The sequence below is a fragment of the Microcebus murinus genome, chromosome 14, assembly GCF_040939455.1.
Source record: "Microcebus murinus isolate Inina chromosome 14, M.murinus_Inina_mat1.0, whole genome shotgun sequence".
Lineage (NCBI taxonomy): Eukaryota > Metazoa > Chordata > Mammalia > Primates > Cheirogaleidae > Microcebus > Microcebus murinus.
This window is the reverse complement of record NC_134117.1, coordinates 33,287,662-33,305,371: the sequence shown is the minus strand read 5'-3', so window position 1 is coordinate 33,305,371 and position 17,710 is coordinate 33,287,662. Positions and strand designations below refer to the sequence as shown.

At 36.8% G+C, this 17,710-nt stretch overlaps 1 protein-coding gene across 5 annotated transcripts in view; it reads left to right on the top strand.

Moving 5' to 3' along the window:
- The window catches only part of PCGF5 (polycomb group ring finger 5), a 119,241-nt gene that overhangs the window by 67,862 nt on the left and 33,669 nt on the right, over positions 1-17,710 (top strand). For 4 of the 5 annotated variants that reach the window (XM_076009985.1, XM_012765638.3, XM_012765631.3 and 1 more), the window contains exons 3-6: positions 5,665-5,761; positions 14,001-14,056; positions 14,171-14,230; positions 17,052-17,200. In XM_076009985.1, coding sequence (XP_075866100.1) covers positions 5,665-5,761; positions 14,001-14,056; positions 14,171-14,230; positions 17,052-17,200 — 362 coding nt within the window. The remainder of the gene's footprint in view (positions 1-5,664; positions 5,762-14,000; positions 14,057-14,170; positions 14,231-17,051; positions 17,201-17,710) is intronic. The other variant, XM_076009984.1, reaches the window with a different exon arrangement.

Here is a 17,710-nt window from a genome sequence, read left to right as displayed (position 1 = left end):
CTTGCAATTATGAATTGTGCTGCTATAAACATTCGAGTGCAGGTGTCTTTTTTGTAGAGTGTCACTGGATCATTTGGGTAGATGCCCAGCAATGGGATTGCTGGATCAAATGGTAGGATAGCTCTTTAATAGTTCAGTGATGAAATCAGCATATAATAGTACATCAGAGCAGGTATACACAGAGTAATCAAGAAGAGATAGAATAAGATAGTATCTAGACCATTGAGTCTGTACAGGAATTAACATAAGGTTAAGGAATGAATGGAGAAATGTTGATAATCTTGGACACAGCCCTCACCCTAGAAAAAGAAGTGTCTTACATGCAGAGATACATAGTTCCCATACAGGTGAAACAATGTGTCTTAAACATACTTGAGTTTCAAGACTCTCCTGAGGATAGAAATGGCTACAGGGAATTAACACCAATATATGATAGACATTTCAAGTTCCATTAGCAAGATCATCTGTTATTTAAAATTGGTGCATGCATCAAACTAGTCATTCTGATACTGATTCTCCTTGTTATGATTTTATGCTCATCCAGTGAGCTAATTTATAGTAGTAGCTCATATTTATTGAGTATGTACAAGTTACCAGACACTGTAAACCAGGAAACTTTACATATATTATCTCATTTAGTCCTCACAAGAATCCTGTGAGATAGGTACCTTTATTATCTCCCTTGTACACAAAGTAGTTTGCCTAGCGGCAGAACTGTGATTCAGATCCAGGCAGTCTGCCTCGAGATTATCTGGAACAGCTGTGCTGTGCTACCTTGGTGTCTCATGTAGATCTGCATTATAGGGGGAGGATATATTAGTCACATATTTTTTGATTGTTTTTGGTCCTATGACAGTGATTTCTTAACGGTGGCAATAAAGTGACTCTTTGTGATGGTTAAGCAGAGAGCCAAATCCTGGAATGGGGCTACCTGACAGACGTACTAGCCAATAAGGTTTTTGTGACCCGCTCCTGGCTTCCCGTTGGCCCATGTTTCCCAGTCATCTTTTGGCTGTGTCAGTGAGAGAGCTTTGCAGAGGTAGAGTCCGGGTGCTAATCTCCCAGATACCTTGACTGGTGTAGGATGGAGCCTGCGAATCTATTCTTTAAAGAAATCTCACTGGTTATTGTGACATCCATTTAAATTTGAGAACCACTGCTTTAGATGACACAATGACTTTCTCTAGTAATTTGTACAACCTAGTTCAAATCTAAGAAATGGTAAAAGTAGTAAACTTCAGGTAAAAGTTTAATGATGTTTGTGATGAGCTAAATATAAAGATCAATCAAAGGTAGGAATCTTGATGCCAGGCTTGGAATGTTACTCATTCTGAGATGCATTTCATAGTGATTTGGATGTTAGGCCTGGAACTGCACTGCCCAGAGGTGGATAACCATCTCTATTGTATATAGTTGGGCAGCCTGTGGCAGCCTGCTCAGGCTTTCCACCTCTGCCTTCCTCATTTGCCAAAGGGGGTAGTAACAGTCCATAACTATTATCCATACAAAGTCCTGAGCCCAGAGCCTAATATTTGATTAGTGCTCAGTAAATGTTAGCACTTGTTGTCATTTAAGTGTTTTTCCAACTGGAGATATCTTTGCTGAGCCTGTCTCCCTTTCTGGTCCAGGTGTTTCATCTGTCTGTAGAGTTGCTGATGAGAGTGAAGACTCTAGTTGGTCTCCAAACATAGTTTTAGCGTGAACCAGGACCTTTAAACATCATTCTTGGACCAATTAAGTTAACCAGTACAGCAATTAAGCAGCTATAGAGTTTGGTATTAAATCTTTAAGATATTTTTTAAATGTGCTTTAGTATGGACTAAACTAGTATGCACTAGTATAGACTTCAAATTATAAACTAAGAATCAAAGGTCAGTTTTGTAGTCATGAGAAGTGTTTTTTAAGGGAAACAAAATTCTCATTTTACTTTTTTCAGTTTTATTGAGCTTCTGGCCTGGATTTCCTCATTTCTAATTGATATAAGATTGTGCTTTATTTAATGTTTTTTAAAAAGCCATATGGGAGATGTATTTTCTAGAGATTTTTTAAAGGAACAAATAAGCAATTTAAAAGGGCTATTTTATACAAAATATACAGTTTAAAAGGAGATCTAATTCTACATGCAGACATATTAATATTTAAGGCTCCCAATATTAAGGGGTAAGACATTTTTCTATATATTGTAGATCTATAGAAATAATATTTGAAGAAAATGTATCTCATAGACATGCATTGGTTAAGAAAATGGATTCAAATCTTGGCTTTAACCATTTACTGGCTTCATGATTTTAGGCAACTTGCTGGAGTTCTCTACTCATTTTCTTCATCTGTAAGAGGCCTAATAATGCTACCTGATTGATAGAGTGAGGATTAAATTATTGTGTTGAATCAAACCTATGTTGAGTAGGACAGATATCTACATATATGTTGAATATATTTAGGACAATGCCTGGTACGTAAATCTTTAAATGTTGTTGATGATGACGACGATGCCAACTACCACCAAATTATTTGAACAAAAAAGAACTAGAATTTATATTGTTCAACATCTTAAATGTCTTTTTCCAAAACTATCTAAAAAATTTAATGAAAAACGGTTTTTGGTCTTAGCTTCTGAAAAAGGTTTTTTGAAAATTCATATCAGAAAACCTGAATTTAAGTCTTTGTGCTGCCATTCACCAGCATAGACAAGTGCTCTGGCCTGTTGAAACCTCTTTTTCATCTGCAGAAGTGGAATCAGATACAATATCTCAAATATTGGTGTGAAAAATAAATTCTCCTCTTCATGAGAGTTTCTGTCTCTCTAGAACAGCACTCCTCAGTAGAAATAAAATGTGAGCCACATGTGTAATTTACAGTTTCTCTAGTAGTCATATTAAAAAAGAAACAAGTGAAATTAATTTTAATAATATATTTAACCAAATGTCTAAAATGTTATAATCTTACCATGTAATAAATATATAAAAATGACATTGTTTTCATATTAAGTCTCTGAAATCTAGTGTGTATTTTATACAGCACATCTCAAACTTAAACTAGCCAGATTTCAAGTGCTCAGTAGCCACAGGTGGCTGGTGGGTACTGTGTTGGACAGTCCAGTAATATAGATTACTATTCCCTATCAGTGTTCTTGGGTACTGGTGTCGCTTTGGCCTTAAGCAATCAACATAGCCTTATTCTTAAAACTATGTGCACCTTTGGATGCTTGAGCCTTACATCTCTTTCATCAGCAATCTAGATTAGTGTCTTTGCCACGGGGAGCATAGGATCCTACCCTTAGCCTTTTGGCTGACCCAGGTGAGGACTTGCTCTGGGCATGTCAGCTACCTCTCTGTTTGGTCAAGGCTGGTAGACAGCCAGGGATTACTGAACATTGAGTATGATAAACCTTTTGAACTTCTTTCTTTTGTTTTTTGTTTTTTTTTTTTTTTTTTTTTTTTTGAGACAGAGTCTCGCTTTGTTGCCCAGGCTAGAGTGAGTGCCGTGGCGTCAGCCTAGCTCACAGCAACCTCAAACTCCTGGCTCAAGCAATCCTCCTGCCTCAGCCTCCCAAGTAGCTGGGACTACAGGCATTCGCCACCATGCCTGGCTAATTTTTTGTATATATGTTAGTTGGCCAATTAATTTCTTTCTATTTATAGTAGAGACTGGGTCTTGCTCTTGCTCAGGCTGGTTTCGAACTCCTGACCTCGAGCAATCCGCCCGCCTCCCAGAGAGCTAGGATTACAGGCGTGAGCCACCGCGCCCGGCCTGAACTTATTTCTTATCTGTCCTTTTTTGCCTCTTTCCCAAATTTCAGAAACTTATCTGGGGAAAAGAGCAAATACCAGCATTCTTCTAAAGGAATTCAGCTTCTCTGTCCTCCTCTTCAACTCGCTGAACAAGGCAGCCCTCTCTCTTCCCAAAGATTACTTTTACTTTTGAAAAGACATTTATTTAGAAACCCTTTTGGGGACAAGAAATTTGAGGGTCAGGGGAAGTATTCAACTCTATATGATAACCCTAGGCTAACTTTTTATATCTAAGCTTTTTTAAAGTTTTCTGATAACTGTCTTTACCCAAATTTTGGGAGAATTGTAGTGAAGGCCATGTATCCTGGTAGCTGTGTGTAGTGGTAACAAGAGTAGAGAGTATGGGATTCAGGTGCATTCATCCAACAAAAAGCTGCTCTGATGTTACCTTCTTAGGGAGTCTTCCCTGATCACTCTATCTAAAATAGCTGCTGGCCTCCAGCACTCTGTCTCTACCTTACTTAGGGTTTTAGGGACTAAAAATCTCACTAATCACTGACTAAAATTATTTGTTTGCCTTCCTAAATAGAATGTAAGCTCCATAGGAATGTGGACTTTGTTTTGTTGACCCTTGTGCCCCCAACGCTTAGTATAATGCCTAGCAGTCAATACATGCCTATTGAATCAATGAATAAATAAAGTGAAAGGAAATGCTAACATGTTATTTTCTGTATGTACTAAATGACTTTAAAATTTGATACCTGGTAGAGTTCTTCCCTGATTATTGTTGTATTGGGCCATTATATATGTTTGAATTTTCAGACCTAATCTCAGTTGTAGAAATCCTAGTGTTTACTCTTGACCAGTTATTTAGATAAACTTTTACTTCTTTTAGATAGTGTGGATCATGAGGAGGGAGGAGAATAAAGTAGCTTGGAATGCAGTTGTAAGAGGGACGTGGGGGATCTAGTCTATACCACATTAAAATTTCAGATTATACAGAGTAATAAAATGAAGGAGGAGTATTGGGATAGGAAATTGAATTGAAATTTTATAGTTCAGGTGCTGTAAATATGGTTTTGGGGCTAGATAGTTGGCATAATAGGTAAATAGAAGTTTAGAAGATGAGAGAGAGACATAGCCAGAGACATTAATTAGTATTATTTGGTGGATGAGAGAGAGACATAGCCAGAGAGATTAATTAGTATTATATTATTTGGTGGAAATGTGGGCTATATAGGCTTGTGGCCAAAAATCCACAAATCATATTTTCATTATCTTTGTTTAGAATCTTTATTTAACATTTTAATTATCTCTGTCAGTTTCTCAATTGTTCTTCCATTTTATGTCTCATGTCTTTGTACCCACTTGATACCAATACTCATACCTTGTGCTCCATGGAATTATGGTACCTGTGAGCACAAACTCATTATACTCTGTAAAGGCCAATAATGCCACTGTAACTCCCAGTTTGTCCCAGGAGCACCTGGCAATAAAAGTAATCCAAACATGTTAAAAACTCTCAAATTTTATTAAGAACTGCTTACGTGCATTCATATAAATTTGTAGCAAAAGAAGTAAATGCAGACTTACCTTTTGGAGTTTTTACCTTTCTCCATTTTACTTCTTTAAATTAGAAAAACCTATTTTATGTAAATGCACCAGCTTTTTTAGAGTAATATGAATAGAGTATTATTTGGTTTGCAAACATATCTAAGAAAAGCAACAAGCAAAATAGTATATTCTTTTTATTTGTGGCAGTAGGCTTTTATTTCAGTTGGGTTATATTCCAGTGTTAACAATTTTAAGGTTTTTTGAAGTTTGATTAAATAATATTCTACCTGTACTAGATAATTTTAAATTACATTTAATTTATATTTAAGTGACAAGTTCATGTGATGCATTTTAACCTAACATCTTCTTTCTTAATTAGTCTGTAAGACTTGTATTGTCCAGCACTTTGAAGATAGTAATGATTGTCCAAGGTGTGGCAACCAGGTTCATGAGACAAATCCACTAGAAATGTTAAGGTAAGGAAATGCATTTTACAGTTCATCTAATTTAAATAAATTGTGTAAGCTCTTAATTTTTTTCTTAATTTTTATTATACATTATAATATTTCTTGGTGTCTTGATTCAGTTAAATTATGGTGTCTTGATTCAGTTAATTCATAATACAGGTATTATGAATTTTATGATTCTATTGTTAAAGCATTTTATTAAGAAGAGTTAAAAAATAAGCTTGTAAATCTTAAATATTTCAGAAGCACATTTCCAAATTACAACTTTCTCATAGACTCTAAGAGTGACTTTAGTTGCAGCTGTTTTCAGTATTTTAATACTTTTTCCTTTTTTTTTTTTTTTTTTTAGCAAATGGTGGTGGAAAAAGGGCAGAACTGATAGAAGGACTAATCTTAGAACTATTGATTTTTAAAAATTTACCATATATTCAAAAATGAGTATGTAAATATTTATGTAAAACTTAAAGAATTTTTAAAAAAGACTACCATTTACTTGCCACTGAAAGTAGTATAACAACAATTTTTAAAGCTGGAAGTAGTGTATGAGATCCTAATCCAAACCCTTTTATTCCCAATTAGGAAATTAAATTCATAGAAGTGACATGATTTAGCCAACGTCTCAGCACACCTCAAATGTCACTTCCCAGCTACAGGCCAGGTTACCTTACCAGTAGTCCCCTCTTTTCTTCCCACTGTTCCTACTTTAGCTCTAACACAGATCACCAGTGTGATCTTAAGGAAGCACACATCTAAAAATAGAGCTAGATGTTCTCTGAAACCTTTTATAACCCTCTTAATTTGTGTAATGTTTGCCATCATTCTATAAATCTGGATTTGCAGGTCTTATATAAGACTTTTTTTTTTTTTTTTAATTTTAGTACCTGTAGTTGGGGTCATTTGTCTCCAGGTGAATGTCTAGCCCAGTGATTTTCAAAGCGTGGTCCCCAAACCACTAGTACCTTGTTAGAAATGACAATTGTCAGACCCTTCCTCCCCTCACCCCCACCTGCTGCATCAGAAGCTCTGGAATGGGGACCTACTTAGTTTAGCAAGCCCTCCAGGTGATTCCAGTATGTGCTAACATTTGAGAACCACTGGTCTGTGGTTTGTAGTTCTGAGCAAAGCTTCTGCTTGTTGGATTTATATCAACCAACTTCTCAACCAGGGGTGATCTTGCCCCTCGGGATACATTTAACAATATCTGGAGACATTTTTGATTGTCAGCTCTGGGTGGGCGCTCCTGGCATCTGAAAGGCAGGGACCAGGGACGCTGCTGAGCACTCGTGCGCAAGATGGCACGCTCACAGCGATTATCCAGCCCCAATGTCAGTAGTGAGGAAGCTCTGATTTAAATAATCCAGAGAACAAAGCAAACTTTTTCTCTCAAACAATCTTTTTCCTATTTTTTAATCAAAAACTATAACAGTTAACTAATTATTACCTATTCCATTTTAAAGTGCTGCATCATAAAACAATTTATCTTAATCTTGTGGTTCTCACCATTAGATAGCTGAAGGAATCCAGTAACCATTTAATCGAATCTAATCCAGTGGCTAAAGTATGATATCATACTTTTTAACTTTTTATTTTGAAATAATTTCAAACTTAACAGAAAGTCCCCCAAATAAAAGTAGTACAAGGAATACTTGTATTCTATTTACCCAGATTAGTCTGTTTTTAAGATTTTATTTCATTTACTTTATCATGTGCATGCATGCATTGCATGTTCTATTTTTTCTCAACCATTTGATGGTAAGTTACATATGTTAGGGCCTCTTACTCTTAAATACTTTAGTGTGTATTTCCTAAGAATAAGGATATTATCTTTTGTAACCACAGTATGATTGCATTAGTATAGTATACTTTCCATATTCCAGTTTTGTCAATTTATTTAATAATGTCCTTTATAGAGGTTTTGTTCCCTCCTGAAATTCCATTAAAATTACTACAAAGAAATTTTTTTAAAAATTTAAATTCACAGAGATAATAAGAACAAGAATTTCTGTATCTTTGGCAGCTAGGATGGCTTCTGGAACATAATAGGTCCTCAAATTCTTGTTCAAAGGATGTGAAGAAATGGTAACGAAAGAGATGCCAGCAAAAATTGAAATCTGGGAAGCAGAATGATGGTGGTGATGGTTGAACAGACCTAGGCAGCCTGACTCTACCAGGAGACTAGGAGGTGGCAGGGAAGATCTTTACCAAAGCTTTCCCCAGCGGCCTTCCTTTTGTTGGCCAAAACTAGGTCATATGATGGCCACTAAGTAAAGGGGTGTGGTGGGGTTTTTGAGATGTCATAACACATCGTGAAGTTATCCCTAAGGCTGGGCACATTGCTGCCAGAACACAATCAGATTTTGCTAAGAAGAAATAAGGGAAATCGAGGCTCCTTCAATATGTAACAATGTCTGCTACACAGGTAGTGAAAAATTTACTTACTACTTACCCTTTCAAAGGGGGCTATTGAAGGATATACTGGAAGATATACTAAGAAAGAAGAGAATCTAATTTAGGCGAGAGATGAAGGAATATGACAGTTGTGCAACAGACCTGGAAACAGGCAGTCTGTATTTGTACTGTGCAATATGGTAGCCATTAGCCACAGATGGCTGCTAAGCACTTGTGATGTTGCTAGTGAAACTGAGGAATGGAATTTCTAATTTAATTTCAATTAAAACCTGAAGCAGTGTCAATATTTTCCCATTAAATATAACTTTATTGTTAAATAAAAATTACTAAATGTATTATTAAATGTTTTAATATATAACAAAAATTATTAAGATTCATTTTACATAAAACATGTAAAATATTTCTGTTAATGTGCCTGCTTAGGAAATTTAAAATTACATATTTGACTCATAATTCCATTAAACATCACTGATATGATGATAGAAGGGGGATGGAGAACTCCATGAGGGAATCATTCATTCAGCAAATATTTACCAGATGCCTGTTGTGTCCAGGTACCATTCTAGGTGCTTGAGGTCCATTAGTGGACAAAATAGACAAAGATCTTTGCCCTTGAAGAGTTCATATTTTTGTAGTGAGACACAATAAACCATATGGTAAGTAACTTGCATGGTATGTTAGAAAGTGAAAAGTGCAGAAGGGAGAAGAGGAAAGTGTTGCAGGGCAAGGAGGCCAGGAGTGTAAAGGGCGGGCAGATTGCAGTTTTAAATAAGATGGTGAGGATAGGCTTCAGCGAGAAGGTGAGATTCGAGCAAACACTTGAAGGCTTTGAGGGAGTTAGCTGCAGATAAGTCTGGGGAAAGCATGCCTGCTCCTGGGAGTGGCCATTGCAAAGGTTATAAATCAGGAGTGCACTGTGACTTGTTGGAGAACCACCAGGGAGACCAGGGTGGTTGGAAAATAGTGAGGGAGAGAAGAGTGGGTGATGAGGGTGGAGCGATTATGAGAGTCCAGATTATGAAGGGCCACATGGTCCACTGCAAACAGTTTCTCTTTTACTCTGAGTGAAATGGGGAACCACTGCAGGAGTTTGGTTGGAGGATTAGCATGATCTGACTTAGTCTTGAAAGGAACATTTTGATGACTGTGTTGAGAAAATTTGCATATAGCAAAACAAGGAAGGATAGAAGCAGGGAGAACCGTTAGAACGAATCGCAGTGATCCCAGTAAGAGGTAGTAGCAGTAGAGGGGATAAGAAATCGTCATACTCTTAATATATTTTGCAAGTAGATCCAGCAGGATTCACTGATGAATTGGATATAGGGTGTGAGATAAAGAAAAGAGCAGAGCATGACTCAGATATCTGACCTGAGCAAGTGGAGGAAAGGAGTTGTCATTAACTGAGATGGGGAAGACTAAGGATAGAGCAGCTTTGGAAGAAAAGGTAGACCAGGAGTTCAATTTTGTACATGTTGAGTTGTTATTTCAGAGAAGAAAGAAAGTTGGCAAGTGGATATATGAGTCTTGGATTCAAAGGGAGAGGTCTGGGTTGGAAACAAATGTGGGGTAGTTCAGCATATAGGAGATTTTTAAAGCTGTGAGGCAGGATGAGCTCACTTAAGGGATTGAGACGGAGAGGCAAGAGTAGAGGACTGAGGCCTGAGCCCTGGAGCACTCCACCACTACGCATTCAGGGGGAAAAGGAGAGCCAACAACGGAAACTGAGAAGGCACAACCACTGAGGCACAGGAAAATCCAGGACTGTGGTGCTCTAGAAGTCAGTGAAGATAGTATGTATATCAAAGATGACAGAGCTGTCATTTGTGTCACATGATGTTCATGGGTCAAGTAAGGTGAAGACCAAGAACTGATGGTCAGATTGAGCAACATGGAGTTCGTTAGCCTTGACAAGAGCACTTTGTTTAGAGCTGTGAGACAAAAACCTAACTGGTTTGTTTTAAGAGAAATGAAGGAAAAGAAATTAGCAACAATAAATGTAAACAATTCTTTCAAGGAGTTTTGCTGCAAATGGGAGCAAAGAAATGGGGAGTAGGGAGTTGCTGTCAGAAGTATAGTCAAGAGGTTCTTCATTTTGTTTTGACATGGGAAAAATAATGGCATGTTTGAAGAGGATCTAGTAGAGAGCAGAAAGCTAATGATGCAGGGGAGTGGGAGATGGAATCTAATAGCACAAGAGGAGAGATGGGCTTTATGTACGAGCATTGACGGATAATGGTAGCAGTAGGCAGGCAGGCAGGGAGCACATGGTACAGTTGCTGTAGGTGGATTCAGTGGCCAGAATCTGTGGATGTTTTTTTTTTTTAATTGCTTTTATATTTTTCATTGAGAAGAAAGTGTCAGCTAAGAGTAACGGTGGAGAAAAGGGATGTGAAAGGTTGAGGAAAGGAAAAAAGTGTGTTGTTCAGAGGAGTGAGAGACTAAATTGCACTAGGGAAGTGTGGTATGATTCCTGGCAGCCCTAAAGGCACATTTGGGTTGTAGTTACAAATTTGAATGGATTAGGTTATGTTTTTATCTCAATATGGGTGCAAGTGTGGAGTTGATGGAAAGTTGGATTTAACCAGAGTTTTCCTTGTACCAAATAATTTTGAGCAAAGGAGAGAGTCAGACTAGGGCACCAAAGGTACATATAAAGGAGTGATTTTAAGGACTGACTCCAGATCAGATTAGTCCTAAACTGGATTGGGAGGACAGAGGACATCAAAGTGGTCAAGAATGTCTTAGAGGAAACAAAAGTGAAACCAGTTGATTCCTGATTTGTTTGTAAATAGTGAAAAGATATTTTTTTTGAGTTTGGGAATAGGGAAATGAAAAGCAGTTACTAACTCCAGGGTAAGAAAAAAATTAAATGAGGGATATCTGTAATCAGAGTACATTGTGAAGACTTACATAATCATAACCATGTAAACACTGGCTATGAAACAAAAATAAAACTATGTTGGGTAAATATATTGATAATAAAACTATTTTGGGAAAATGGGATTAGGGAAAAGTTTATGTTGGGAGAAAAGGAGTTGGCGGGATGATTAAGAGAATTATATCTTCCATAAAAGGAAATCAGGAAAATCTAGATAGCAGAAAAAGCTGGCTTTTAAAAAAAATAAAAATATTAGACCAGGCACGGTGGCTCACACCTGTAATCCTAGCATTCTGGAAGGCCAAGGTGGGAGGATTGCTTGAACTCAGGAGTTTGAGACCAACCTGAGCAAGAGTGAGACCCCATCTCTACTAAAAATAGAAAAAATTAGCCAGGCATGGTGGCACGTGCCTGTAGTCCCAGCTACCTGGGAGACTGAGGTAGGAAAGTTTGAGGTTGGCTGTGAGCTAGGCTGAGCCATGGCATTCTAGCCTGGGAAAGAGAGTGAGACTCTGTCTCAAATAAATAAACAATAAAAACATTAAATACTAGAAGCAAAGATTAGATTTGAAAGTGATTGCCTCTGGGGTTGTAGAATCAGGAACAAGGAGGATGATGTATGAGAGTGTTGTATTTTAATGTAGTTTTATAGGAAAGTTTTAGTTTTAAGTTATTTACATGTGATACTTTTGATTAAAAGGTGTTAAATTAAGAAGAAAAGTACTATGTCTTAGGTACTACTGTTAAATAGTCTAGGAAAACTTTGTGAATATGTTAATATTTGAGTAAAGTCTTGAAGAATAAGGTAACATTGGTTTGGTTAGAGAATAGGAAGAGAATATTTGAGCCAGGGTGAAAAATGTAAGGGAGAAAGAGAGATTGGTAAAGACAGGAATTCTTGGGATAATTGAATAAGCCAGTTGGCTAGAGAAGAGAGAATACAAGAAGGGATAGTACCAGTACGGTTTGTAGATTGGTCTGAAGTTATATAAACACTTTATGCCAGCTAGTGAGGAGAAATTAGTTCTTGAGCAGAGAAATAATCACATTAGTACTTTAGGAAGATGCATTGTGAGCATGTCTGTGCTGTGCTCTTGGTAGGGTGGTGATTGAGTGAATGGAAGAATGGAGGTGGGGTGGGGAGGTATAGGTGGGAGGAGCATTGAGAAGGAGCTCTAAGTGTGGCTTGGTGAGTAAACCTGTGAATCAGGGAGAAAAAGAAGTCAAGAATATGTCTTTTATTTTTAGTCTATTTGGGAGAATTACGGTGTCATTTAAAAATTTAATTTTAAAAAGGTGACAATGAAAGGGATATTCAGTATTTTATTGGAGGAGGACAGATGAGATAATCTTGACATAGATGAATAAAAGGAGGTATTTGGAGATGTTCAGCATCTGTTTGAAATATGGAACTTGAGCTCAGCAGAAATGTGAAACACAGGCAGTTAGATAGGTAGACACATAGGTAGACGGATAGATAGGCAGACGAAGTTATCTGTCTATATGTTAGTTTTGAGATGAGATCCAGGGAAGACAGCCCGTAGAAGAGGTAAAAGAGTGCAGAGTACAGAGCAATGGAGAATATTCAGATTTACAAGTAGTTGGAAAAAGAAAAACAGTAACAAAGAAAGAACAGACAGGAAAAAGAAAAGAAAACTGGGAAAGGAAATTTTCAGGGAGGCAGTGTTAGGTAACACTGTCAAACTGCTGCAGAGCAATATAAGAGAAAAATACATTTAAAAAATAATTTTTTAGTTTACAATTTTAATTCTAAAAAAACCTTAAACGTATTCAGTATGGAAGTTATGGAAGATTTTTGAGAGTCTGATTGAGCAAAAGAAGCAAAACAGAGTACGTGACAGAAATAACATAAGGGATTTTTTTCCAGCAAAGGTTTTTGTTGTGTTTTAGATGTGAGAAACCTCTGCATGTTGTAAAGTCAGAGAAGAGTAATGCTGCTTTTGAGCAGGATGAGGGAGCTGAAGCGAGAAGAGGGTATTGTAGGGGCAGGAGAAGGGATTGAAGCAATGAAAGCCATGAAAAGGAGTGATATAGCAGGAAAAGAAAGTAAGAGAAATGTCAAGATAAATGTTTCCATTTTTTCATCTCGGAAGATAGAACAATAAAATGGTGTAAATTGGTTAGAGGAGAAAAATGGAGATCATTTCCTTTATAGGAAAGAGCCAGAGTTGTGGTAGAGACTTTGAGAGAGAATGTGTTACCAGCTATTGCTGCATAAAAGACTACTCATACATTAATGCTTGAAACAATGATTATTTCTTATTCCTCATGGTTCCATGTGTTAGCTAGATGGCTCCTCTGATCTTGGCTGGGCTCACTTGTGCAACTGCAGTTACTGTGCATTGGGTGGTCTACTCTGGTCTTGGCTGGGTTTCGGCCGGTGTTGGAGGTCAGGCTGTCTGTGGACTAGTCCAAGGTGGCAGCTTGGCTCTCCTCTACATGGCATGTCATCCCCCAGACTTGTTCTTGTGGTGGCAGGATTCTGAGAGAGAGAGAGAGAGGGAGAGAGACAGAGTACACACATGTGCGCATGGGCACATAGAGCCTCTTGAGGCTTAAGCTTAGAACTAAGCATGGTGTCACTTGTGCCACTTTGTGTTGGCCTAAGTAGTTTTTAAAGCCAGCCCATATTCTCTGGGCGGAGAGATAGACTCCATCCCTTAGTCAAGAAGAGGATTTCAAATTGATGTCCAGAGGGTGTAGGTATAGTGAGAGCTGGGGACTGGGACCATTTTTGTAGCGAGTTTATCACTGAGGAAGGCTAGACCTAGTACGTGTGCTCCATGGGCAGAGGAGTTTAGTGTAGGAGTTGTGTTAAAACTCTAAATGTTCCATAGTTTGCAATACATGTAAAGTATAGATCTCAAACTATTTACATATTGGATTTTGATGTCTTCATTGTTAGTGTATTCTTTATCTCCCCCCCCCCCCATTTTGAAGGTTGGATAATACACTAGAAGAAATTATATTTAAGCTGGTCCCTGGACTACGAGAACGTAAGTTGCTCTTTAGGTTCTTGCAGACTTTTGTGTTTTATAAAATCAACATTTCTATTAAAAGATTTCATGATTGTTCCTTTGGTTTTTATATATTTTTTTCTTTTAAATTAGAAGAACTTGAGCGTGAATCTGAATTTTGGAAGAAAAATAAGCCTCAAGAAAATGGACAAGGTAACTTTTTCTTTCATCTGTATGACAGCATCTCTCAAGTTGGTCAGTTTTTTGTAGCATTGGTGAACTAATCTCTCTCTTCAAGCTTAATTTTTTCTGCACAAAATTCATGTACTCCTTTATTTACCTTATGAACCTTTTCCTCTTTATAAGATTTTATATAGGCCGGGCGCTGTGGCTCACGCCTGTAATCCTAGCTCTTGGGAGGCCGAGGCGGGCGGATTGCTCAAGGTCAGGAGTTCAAAACCAGCCTGAGCAAGAGCGAGACCCCGTCTCTACTATAAAAACAGAAAGAAATTAATTGGCCAACTGATATATATATATATAAAAAATTAGCCGGGCATAGTGGCACATGCCTGTAGTCCCAGCTACTCGGGAGGCTGAGGCAGAAGGATCACTCGAGCCCAGGAGTTTGAGGTTGCTGTGAGCTAGGCTGACGCCACGGCACTCACTGTAGCCTGGACAACAAAGTGAGACTCTGTCTCAAAAAAAAAAAAAAGATTTTATATAAATGCATGTAATCTGGAGTCACTCTGGTTGAAGGTAATTGGAAATAGAGGAAAAACCATCTTTGGGAAGAGAAAAGGGAAAAAGGAAATTGACCACATGATTATAGTAGTAATTTCTGGAGAGCTAAGGGAAGCTGAACTAAGAAATAGCCATAGTGTGCAACTAAACACTGAGGGAGTTTTTGTTTTATTTACTTTTGTATATTTATTTTAATAGGAGGAAGAACTAAGATGTGGCTGATAGCCATAAGTATTAGGGGATTTTACTATGCTCTGAATGACGTTTTCATAAGTAGAGCTCAGATGATACAAATGTATCCTGGAGATTTTATGTGTCCTGGAGATTTAGAAAATATTTCTGGGTGCCTATGGGAATTTTTTCCATCACCTATGCCGAGTGTACAAATTTCTCCTCTGGGTCCCAAGAGACTCAGCAATTAGTAATTTATAATAATAATTTCAGCAGACTGGTAAACCTTACTGAGAAAAGGCTTTTAGTGTGTATATTATCCATACAAAAGGATAACTGAAATTATAGGGAAATAGTATCTTTCCCATTTTTTTTAATATGAGATTTAATTCAAGGTGTCCTAAATATCATTGAAAATTTTCAAGGATGTGTGTATTTTACAGGCTCACTTGTGAGCTCAGTCTCCCAATCTTGTTTTTCCCATAAGATCTCAGAATTATCAATTATACATCACATTAAGGTCGATAAGAAAATACCATCTTTCTTTTTTCATCTGTAAAATGGAGATCATGGTTTTATTAGTTCCACTTAACTGTACAAGGGTGTTTTCCTAGAGCAGGGGACATTTGAAAATAGTTTTGATGACTGGTAGCATAGGTAGAACTATTTTTTATCTATAACAACAAAATGGGCAAAGAAGCTAAGCCTGACCAAAAAAAAAAAAAAAACCACTGACTAAACTAAAAACTTGTTTTACCCAAGTGTACTTTGCAATTAGACAGTAGTACTATGTAGTAAAAACGTAGATATATAAGGTTAAGTAAACGTTCTAGTTCTTGACTGCCTGTTTAAGAGGACAGGAGTCCAGAGGATTGTCATCAAAAGTTATATATGGTAGGCTTACTCTATGACTTTATGTATCATAGATATGAAAGGCTGTAGCTTACTTTGTGAATTTCTTCTCCCTTTCCCCATGGTTTCTCCCTTTTTAAAGTATTTATGATATTCATTGTTTAGTTTGGGAGGAGAATTTAGCTGTTTTCTTAGAGCTGGGAGTTTGGTTCACAGAAGGCCACTCCTGTTTCTGTGGGTCCTATATAAATATGGAGAAGAGAGAGAGCTCACTTTCCCTATATGGTACATCTGTAAAGTTTTTACTATAGTCATGGAAGAGGAGCTGACCTATCATTTGCAGGGGTCTTTTCTATAATGTAATGCTTGACTGGCTAATTTTTAAAAATTTTAGCTTAGTGATATTTCATCTTGAAATCTTCCCCTAATCTCTGCTTCACCCCCAAAATTTGGCTTTATTGCCTTTTTTATATATGCCCACATACTCCATTTCACCTTTCGCATCCTATATTTGTTTGTTTAACTTGCCCATATTTTGTCCTGTATGTACCCTCACTGCTATGAGGGTGAGGATAATAGCACTCTAGTTTCAGTATTATTCCTTTCAGGCCTGTCACAATGCATATCTAACATATAGTTAAAGCTACTCAATAAATGAATGAGTCAGTAAATATAGTTGCATTATTTATAGGCTGTAGATATATAACAGGTTAAATATATTTATATGTAATGTAAAGTATGCCATTCAGATTTCTTTAATGGAGTTTTAACATGTTACATCGATCACTACATGTTAAAAAGCTAATTCTCATTTTTTCACTAGCTGATTTTATGAATATCTAATAATTTAAAATTTTGAGAACTTAAAGAGAATATTTTATAATTTGAAAAATAAGTACTTGGTTTTTTCATTTGAATATATAGAGAATTTGGAAGTATTTTTATATATCCTTTCTACTTTCTAATGTAGTCTGATCACTAATTATAATTATTTTTGTGATCAAATATATAGCTAGTCCTGAATCTTTCATTTGAATGTCCCAATGAGCCTAGAAATCTTAGGCTATGTTAATAAATCTCTGTTGGTTTTTAAAAAATATTTCCATTGTTGAACTGCTTGGAACATTTTAAAGATAGTAAAATTTTCAGTCATTCTTCTTCAAAAACTGTTAGGAAATGTTGTTTAAACTTGATTTTTGTTTTGATTGTTGTTGCTTAACTTAAAATCAGGTTTGAGTTAAGCTAACTTAGTTTTGTTTAAATTATACAGATGATACTTCAAAAGTTGACAAACCTAAAGTAGATGAAGAAGGTGATGAAAATCAAGATGATAAAGACTATCACAGAAGTGACCCACAAATTGCTATCTGTCTAGATTGTTTACGAAATAATGGGCAATCAGGGGACAATGTAGTAAAGGTGAGTGGACAAGTACAGTTGTATTTTTGTGATTATTTTATAGTAAACCCTTGATAATTTGTCGATGAATTTTTCTAATGATTCAAAATGCTTTCAAAATTTTTATTAGCATAGTCAAATAGAATGCCATCCTTTGACAGTCCTGTGCCTACAGATGGTCAAGCAGTACCGTGTTTCCCCGAAAATAAGACAGGGTTTTATATTTTTCTTTAAGAAGATACCCTAGGGCTTATTTTCAGGGGATGTGTTATTTTTTTTAAGTATGGTACAACAATCTACATTTATTCAAATATAGTTAAGTCATCTTCTTCTTGAACATCATCATAACTCTCCAAACCCTGAATTCCATCCTGAATTTCTTGCGACTCTGTTTCCTTTAGAACCATTGGCCCCAATCTTTCATGTTGATCAATAGAGCTCTCATAGGGGGCTCTGAGACGAAATGCATGGGTTGTGCAGATATGCTGTGTAGCCACGCCCATCACTAGGTCTTATTTTCGAGGTAGGGCT